We start from the raw sequence: 9,347 nt of genomic DNA, 5'->3' as shown, positions 1-9,347 counted from the left end.
TGAAAAAATAAGTTCGTATAACTTGCCATGCGCCAGTAGGAGTCCGTCTCCCGATGTAAGTCCTGCATTCCCTGAGAGAAAACCGATGTTGGCGTCGAAGAACTGGCGAAGACGGCTGCAATAAAGGCTGTTGCCGCGGCAGTACCCGCCCGAACATGTTCAACCAGTGATTGTCCATAAGCTGACGAGTCAAATGTGCCTCGAGAGCACCGGCGGCGTATGCCTGGATGCCGTCTTCGACACTGGGGTTCGTCTCCACTTCCAGGTAGGACCATCTGCACGAAGAATATTACTAGGTTAGGCCCACTAAGGACTGCGTACACAAACCTAACCAGGCATTACCCCTGCGCAGGTGTCCCACAGAAATAGTCGAGAGTTCTTTGTGAAAGACATAGTTGCTTTTACAAACTCGCGGTATGTGCGCCTAGAATAGTTGACAGTGGGTGTATTTCAATCTATTCGCGATGTTTGCCCAGTGAGCCTATCATAGATGTCATACCATTTTTCCCGCGGTGGGCCACCAGAAATTGAATAAACTTTCACCTTAAGCCCAAGTAGGCATGCTGGTGCTCACAAGTCCTATAAGTTAAGCATCTTCCGCTGGTGTGATTGTGTAGACTTTGTTGATTTTCCTTCACATACACTTCGGGACAATGTCCGTGGATGTGAAAAGTACACATAATGTGGTTACGTCGTATGCTAGCGTTTCACTGTCTACAGACGGCTGCACCAGTAGGAATGTACGCGTAGCGCAACCAGTACGTGGACACAAGGAAGAACAAGGCACGCACACGGCGCCAGTAGGTTTTCATTGAGACGCGCGCAATGGGGGCCTCACTCACCCTTCTTGATAGATGCGATTCTGGAAGCAGGCCCAAGCCGCTGGTACTGTGGCGCCGTTTGATGGCTGTTCCGGCGGCTGCCCCTGGTAGATGGCGAGGCGCTGCGCCTTGTCGAGTCCAAGCCAAGCACAGCGGCAGTCGTTCAGGTCGTTGCCGCTTACCAGCGAGAAGGCGAGGAGAAAACTAAGCGTGCGCATGCTTCGACAGGCTTCCGACTTCGTGACGGGGCTCCGCTGATGCCGGACATGAGACTCCGTGTTGATGCCTTAGAAGAAGAAGATGCCGAATAACAGGGGCCGCAATGTTTGAGGACTTTCCTCGCGATCCATTCTTTTCGCCTTTCCTCGCTGACTCGAGCACCATCATTTCTGAGATAGACTACTCGGCACGAGGCTTTTGAACGGCATCGGAGCCAATGACAAGTAGCGAAACGAATGAATCGAGGAAACTACAGTTACATAATGTGGCCCTAGGTTTTACTACACTATAATATCGGTAACGGAAATACAATTGAAGAGAAAGTCCGGACCCACAGCTTAGAACTACAACAAGATGTCCGTTTAGTAATGCAGGAATGATAAGTTCACAAAATATATGGACGGTAAATAAAAAATATGTAATCTAGCGGGAACAAGTCAAGTGTAACGCAATAGTGGCTCGTTCGCGCAGCACCAAGCATTATGTATGCTGAGTTAACAGTATGCGAAAGATTACTACCTTTAACGAAGCCAAGAGCTTGCCAGCGCTTCTGTAGAGACCATTCCAACCACGAGTTGTCCTGCGACAACGCGGCCGCTGTGCGAGTTGGTAGCGGTAGTCTTCTGTCTGCGTTGGCGCGCGGACAACAGAGTGCAAAAGAGATTGAACAAAGACCTTAGGGATTTTTCTGGGTTGTTTTTATCGCCACATCTATAAAATATAGGACAAGGCTAATGGCATGTTTGCCTGGGCGTTGCAATAAATGTTTCAAGCAACAGAGGTATACGGGTTTTCATTTCATTCGGGTAGAAAACAGGCGGCTGCAGTAATAGACTTGTGAATAATACTGAACCAGGACCGCAAGACTGGCAACAAACTATTTATTTGTAGATTTATAACTTTTTCTGAAATTATTGCTGATGCTGAATTCTAGTGTATGTTGTTAGAATGCAGCGTAGATGATAACATCGATAAGTCAGCACTCGGGCATTCGTGCCACGGCATATGCGGCTTCAAAGATTTGCCTACTGCTCTAGATCACACACCCATAGTGAAATTTCAGCAGCGTCATTCGGTAGCGTAGGAGGTGTATAAATAGAGTAATAGATCTGATTATGCTTCAGCATGCAGGACGCACGAGCGCTCAACGTGAAGCGCTGCCTGCACGGCTGGTGTCGGCCCCTGTAATCAAGTACAATGCGGATCTCACGTGCCTAGAGTGGCTGAGTCGCCGGCTGGAGACTGCGCCAGCGCTCGCAACAGCTACCTAGCACTAACTGTCGAGTTAACGACCTGATTCTTCAATAGCGTAGGGACACTATATACGGCATTACTCGAGTATTATTGCGCAACAAAGACACGGACGTGAGAAAAGAACGCACACCAAGCGCCACCTTTCAACTAAATTTATTGGGCCACTGAACCTATTTATATATGTGAAGGAGTATAGACTGCGCATGTGTTTACAGGAAGAAAAAAGGATAGCGCATTTGTGTAACATAGTTAGGAATCATGTAATGCATGGGCCGATGAAATAGTGGCGCTATCACGCGCTTGTCTTTGTATTTTGCGCGCTTTCTTTAAAGACAATTACAAGAAGATCCATCAATGGTACTTAGTTGCAAACACTTCAGTAGGCCATTTTTATACGTGATCTACAACTTTCGTATTGCCACTTTCTTGGTGAAGCCAATATTTAAAAAGTTGGGCAACTTGCCCGAGACTGGATGGGCCTTCCTAGACAAACTGCACTCATCCGCGATACAGCGCGCTTTAGATCTACCATCGAGGGTTGTGACTCATCTTTGTAATGTCATCATCATTATTTCCGCCTTCTCTGTGTCCATCCCTCATGTAATGTCCTGTTGGGAAATTTGAGGTATTAATAAATAAATAAATAAATAAAGCCATCCGCGACTCACCCACTTCAAGCACCGGTGGCGGATGGCAATGTTCTCTCGTCAAGCGCGGAAAACATGTCCTCGGTCGCTCCTCGCACTGCCCGATCCATCGTAATGCGCTGCTGAACGCACCAGCTCCAACCGTTCAGTGCGAGCGAGGGCAGCGCTTCCACCTTCAGATCAGCGGCGCTCAAGCTGCACGATTCTGTACGCGCTCGCAGCCGGCTGAGCGCGCCGAAAACGTATACACTGAGCGAAGCGCGTCGCTCTTTCGAGAAGCGGGCGTCGTAAAAGGTCTTCGCTGGCCCACTGCGTTTTACGTATGTGGACAGGCCGCCCGTGCTTCTCTTACTTAAGAAGGGGCGGATAAGAGCAGTGGGACGCACCTGACGCGCGCTCAATGGCGCTCGCATCCTTAAGGCAACCTGAATGGAGACGTGTCATGCTTTCTGACCAAGGAAAGATTCTGGCTCAAGAAAGAAGGAAGAAAATATATATACATATACGCGCTTCGTAAGGAGAGAGAGTCATCAGGTGCTGGGAGAAAGGCCCTATTTTCGAGATAAGTTTATTTGGCGATAAAAGCTGCCAGCTACGAGTAGGAAGCTCACATCCAGTGCGGCTTTTCCACAAACGTTAGCTATACTACGCTTACTGCGATGCGGAGTGCGCAAGAAGACGCGACCACCCCTTCTCATGTACGGATGTATGAATGCAGGCGTGCATTTTCCAAGTACTGCAATGGCAGTACCTGTGCAGTGCAATGGCAGTACCCGTAAGTACTGCAATTGCCATAGCCCTGCACTAGAGCGCACCCAAACAATGTGTTACTGCTCTTAAGTATATAGAAAGTTACTGATAAAGACTGCCAGCTTTTCCAATGCGAGAGACTTCGCTCTAGAATTAAACAATACCATGTATAGCGACGTGTATAGCCACGGATACTTATATGTGTCAGCAAAAGTGGAACAAATAAGATTCAATAATTTTAGAAATGCCCGTTCTACCGACAAAAAAAAAGAACATTGACAACAATTTTTCTGTTCCCTTCTGTTTTTTTAGTAGCTTTGTTTCTTTTGCTTTGACGAAAATATTCTGTTGATTGCTTTTCCGAACTTTTACAGAACATTTCTGTAACAGACTTCACCTTGAAAGAAAAAAAAAAAATAGGCGGCTTTGTAAATGAACCAATTTCTGTAATCATATTAACCTTGTTTTTACACAATATTTGTCCTTTAAAAGTAAATAAATAAACAGAAGAGTAAGTGCACTACTTCCGCATAAAATAAAATAATATTTTTCTTTGGCTGTGATCAATTCTAGGCACCACGTTCATTAAGAGCTCTTACTTATTGTTATAGTTTTTTTTGTAACACCTACCTTTACTACTAAAAATAAATGAACTGATGGGATGGTTGTTCCTTTATACTATTTCTTCACGCATGAAGCAGAAAAGGGCAGCAAGAATTGACAGCTTGTATTCTTCCAAGGCATTTGGCAGGACTGCCATTCGTAGAGACAGTGCGTGCTGCTTTTTATTTCATTACGCGTTGGTGCTGCGCTTCAAGTTTCTAACAGCACTAGTCCTAAACCAATGTATGTTAATATGAACAGGCGTGTACATCCAATAGGATATATTGTTATCATTCTGAAAGCAAATCGCTTCCTATAGAGACAGTTAACAAATATGAAAAAGACTATTTAAAACACCACCCGCCAGGGGTTTTCCACAGTTGATCATGAAATACTAAGTCACAAGAATGCCTTATTTTCATCAAATTGCGTTCTCTTGATCAAAGACTGAAAACCAAACATATTTTTGATCAGAGGGTCCTATAAAATTCTAAGTCATTAGTGTAGTGTCTGCCATGTGACGTTTGCTTTCTGTTGCCATCGCGTGAGTTCTGCTAGCCAAGCGTATCTTACTGTGGTTCCTCGAGGCATGGGGACAACTTTCTGTGGTACTGTTGGAAAAGATAGAGGTGGATGTTTACCAGCACTACGAACGAAACGTGGTTTGTGAACTGAACCTACCTTTATACAAATATATCTAACAAAACCAAAGATTATACTTTTTCTCGCGGTACATCTCTTATTTGGTTGCAATTTCTGGCGCAATATTTCGCTTTAATCTATGTCACCTGGGCATCTCTAATTGACCGCCTCACGGCACCGCACTCTTCTTCTTTGTGCACTTTGAGGTATTCTGGCACCTAGATGTGGAGAAGAGATTGTGCAGTCAGATGAGCCCCGTCGAGCTGTTCGGCTAGCCTGCATGCTACCTCGAGCGTCAACATTCCTTCTATCCAATTTTCGAGCCGTCATCGTGTGGGTTGAGTGCCTATTCGCCAGTTCATTTTGCGCAAGTGATGGACGCTACAAGTGTAAATAAAAGAATCAGCTTGGACTTTTCAATGAAGTTCAAAGTGATCCAGCAATTTTTTTTGCGGGTAAACAAAGTGTGCTTGCTTTTTTCCCCCGAGTTGCGTGCAGTAAGTTGGCGGTTCTCGAACGCGCCAATTGCTAAGCCACCGTTTGCCTCAAGGCCTATTGGTTTATATACCGAATTAGCTATATATTGAAATTTTTGTGATCGCCTTCAGATTCGATATATCCGGGTTTACTGTGTCAGTTTAATTAAGGTTACAAATTGAATTATTTTTTATTTGAGGTTTGAGTAGCTATTTGATCATAAGTTGAACATATAAACGAGTGGAGTAATTTTGAGTTTAAGCTAATAAGTATAATGCAATTTCACACATTGAATGCATACTCAAACTTTGTTCCTATTAGTGTTTTCTATAGTATTAAGTTGAGAGACGATGGTGGCACTATAAGTGTGCCGAAGCAAATAACCCAACGTTTCATTCGCATTGCTACTAATGTCGATATACCAGGTGAGATTAGTGGTAATAGGTTGACCAGGCAAAATTACAGGTACTATGAACACGTGAATACTTTTATGAATATACAGGCTCTAACTTCGTGTTGTTAAGTAAGTACGTTGAAGGGCTGTTTTGAATGGGAGTTGCTCAGATGATGTTGCTGCTACGTCTGGTGTGCCGCAAGGCTACGTGTTGGGGCCGAGTCATTCTTTTAATGCGAAAGCATGATATGCCTGATTACGCGAAAAAAAAAAACAAGGTTGTAGTCGGCGGCGTGACCGACTGACGCTACCAAAAATCGCCGACGGCAAAGAGTAAAAACGTGTCAAAAATGCTCGAATTGACGGCAAATTTAGCAGAAAGGTTCATTTAAACAAAGTATAATAATACCTTTGAAAAGAAAAATAGGTAAATTTTGATCTGGGTGAGAATCGAAACCGGGCCTCCGGGGCGCGAGACGAGCGCGCTCCCCCAACGCCACAGCAGATCCATGGTTCTGATTCACTAAAGCTGCGCCTATGCGTGAGTCAGTGCACACGTCACGACGAAGCCTTCTGGCTGACTAAACGTGTGGCCTAGTGCGTGCGTCGTTAGGCACATGACGGCGCAGCCAATGGGTAGGGCGTGGTGCCACGTCATCAGTGTATAAAGTTACTGAATGAAATAAAATGTATTATAGGCCAATTGAACGCCGCGGAGCGCTCCTTCGAGCTATGAACTCGTGGGCAAGCCAGTGCGTTGAGACGCTTGGCGCATTTTCATTTGGCCTCACCGAGGCGCTGTTAGAATGCAGGGGAGAGCTTGCGCGGACACGGAGAGTGCGGAAAAGACATTTATTTCACTAAAGGGACTATATTGCTTTCGTACACCCACACGTAAGCAGTTTTAAAGGTCTCTGCCGAATTTGTAGTTTTTTTTAACAACATGTGTGTTGTTTTCGAAACGAAGAAACAATTTTTGTGGATGATTTTGTACTATGTGCAAGGTCGTCTAGTGAGGCATTGTTTTTATTGGCGGCAGACTTGAAGCGCGTATAAAAATGGTGTGTCACTAATAGCATGTCCCTAAACATAAGTAATTATGTGCACATTAGCTTCACTAGAAAAATATAACAAATTCAGATATAAGTATTAGTTAAGTGGCCAAGAAATAAAAAAAATAATTCTCCCGTAAAATATTTAGGTCTTATGCCGTCCGAGGATGGCTCTGGGTCATAACATGTTAATACCGTAGTTAAAAATGCAGGGCATGCCCTTCACTTCTTGCAACAACGTTTAAAACACGTAAGTGTTTTAGAGTCGGACCCAGAATTGTAAAAGAGTCAGCGTATCAAACAAGTTTCACCAATTTTGGAGTAGGCATGGCCTCTGCGGGATCCGTCTTCTGATGTGCAATATAGTGCATCATTGGGTACACGTTAAAGAACCCCAGGTGGTCTAAATTAATCCGGAGTGCCCCACTACGGTGTGCCTCATAATTAGATCGTGATTTTGGCACGTAGATCCCAATAATTTTTTTTGCATAATAATGCACTAGAAGAAATCCAATTCGTTAAGATACTGTTCGTCCTGGGGAGATACAATCACATTATAAGTGTAAGAGGGGAAAAGAACTTGACTGGATCCTTTTGCTTGATCAGGGAAGCAGGTTACTCCTTAAGATGATTTACTCAATCTTTCATAATTATATGGAAATCTACTCATCAGACTTTCCGAAGTAGAGCACTGCATGGGCCGGTTTTTCAGGTCTGGGCCTGGCCCGAGCCCGAAAGTACCATACGTTGGCCGGCCCGGTTCTATTCGACATATTAGCCCTTTGGCTATACGAAGGTAGCTCGAGTTCTCGAATATTCTGAAGATACTGTCATGTGATCAACTTCCGCCGGGCGGTCTTCAAGCTGCATCAAAGCAGGTTCTTGCCCTGCATCCGTGCTTGCTGGTTACTGGATAATTTAACTGTCAGATAAATAAACATTTTATTACTAGCCGAACAGGCTCACTATATTATGTGAATATTTGGTATGAAAACAAACCATACAATGGACCGTTAGGAAAATAGGGAGTGATCAGGCTGGCAACAACCACCGGGAGTGGCAGAACTCCTGCTTACATAACCTTAACGAGCGATGGTGATAACAAAGTGGATCAATCAGGGAGACACTGTATAGCCGCATATAGCCGAATTAATTGAAATGTCAGGAGAAACTCTATAGATTCTAAATAAAGGTGTCTTAGCTAACACGGTGTGTCGCTTCTAGTTCGCTACAGTGTGCGAATGTCAATCGCATTAACTTCGATAGTCATCTTAACATGTGTTCTGCCGGAATTCTGTCGTCTTCACGACACTAAAAAACTGTGGTCCACATTGTTGCCAGCTTATTCACACCTCGAATTCCTAGAGGTGATGGTGCTCATGCGTGTGACGGATAACCCGACTTTTGATGGAGGTAGCGGTGTGATATCGACAGCGGCACCGCCTATCAACAAGGGGATGCGCATTGGGATGGGAGGGAATAGCGGCGAAAGGCAAACTTCAAGATTTGCTAGACATCACAGAGTCGAATCAAACTGACAAAGAATTAGAAAAAATATATGCATTGCAATCGCGCCAAAGAAATTGGAAACTATAGGATTATTGCGAGACTCGCTGCAAAAACATTCACTAGACTGGCTCCGGTATCCAAGTTATTCTTAACTGGAATCAATGAGATGAGATTCGGTGCAGCACGTTACACTTTTCAAGTCCCGAAGACGTGCCTAGAGGCAGAGTCGGCTGAAATATTTTCTTGCATTAGTATTCCTTGCCAAAAATGGACAGCGTAGGTGCCGCTTTTTGACGAACTCCTTTCACGCCAACGCTTTAGCGAGCCTTCGCATGAATGCACTAGGTATGTGCCCCTCTTTATTGAATGTTCCGGCCAGTGGAGTCACTGTGTATGTGCCACAGAGTGTGCATCTATCGAGGGAACAATTTTCAGCGGTCGCAAATACAGGCGCGCCACGCTACTCGTTTAGGAGGAAAGGCGCCGTCTTTTCAGTAGCGCCACTACATTACGTAGCCCATCCAGAAATAAGCGCCAGAGAGAAGCCCGGTTGTCGCTTGATGCGTTTCTCACTGTTCATATAAACCGGCGCGCCATGCATTTCGGGTGTCACCCAAACCTTCATGGCGGCGGTGCTAGTTTGCGCCCAGTGTTCTTATCGAAGCAAGATCATTCCCGCTGCAGTAGACGCCTCATACATAACTAATTACAACGATGGGAATAGGTTGTGTCGGTACATTGAATCAATGCTAACTCATTACCACCGAGAGTCATCTTGGACTTCGTTATGACGCAGTTTTTTACGATAAAATACTGCAGTGATTCTCTTCCACTTGCTTTTCATTGAAGTGCGATCATACTTAGTTTCACATGATGCAAGTTGCGGTGAAGTAGGTTTCTTGAAGACGAGCACATACCAATTGACACATATAAGGTGAGCCAAATTCATTTCGAAGAAGTTCACTGAAGTGTGGCATAT

The 9,347-nt window shown here is 44.7% G+C and overlaps 1 protein-coding gene across 1 annotated transcript in view; it reads right to left on the bottom strand.

Annotated features, from left to right (window-relative positions):
* LOC125943401 (putative phospholipase B-like 2) overlaps positions 1-3,228 on the bottom strand; it is a 123,683-nt gene extending 120,455 nt beyond the window's left edge. Inside the window, exons 1-3 of the mRNA XM_049662693.1 lie at positions 2,963-3,228; positions 843-1,107; positions 150-275 (exon numbers count right to left, since the gene is read on the bottom strand). Of these exons, the coding sequence (XP_049518650.1) occupies positions 150-275; positions 843-1,039 (323 nt within the window). The 5' untranslated portion in view covers positions 1,040-1,107; positions 2,963-3,228. The remainder of the gene's footprint in view (positions 1-149; positions 276-842; positions 1,108-2,962) is intronic.
* Between the last annotated feature and the right edge of the window lie 6,119 nt (positions 3,229-9,347).

Source organism: Dermacentor silvarum, chromosome 2, assembly GCF_013339745.2.
Source record: "Dermacentor silvarum isolate Dsil-2018 chromosome 2, BIME_Dsil_1.4, whole genome shotgun sequence".
NCBI classification, from domain to species: domain Eukaryota; kingdom Metazoa; phylum Arthropoda; class Arachnida; order Ixodida; family Ixodidae; genus Dermacentor; species Dermacentor silvarum.
Note: the sequence above shows the minus strand (reverse complement) of the source record. Positions and strands in the feature narration are given on the sequence as shown.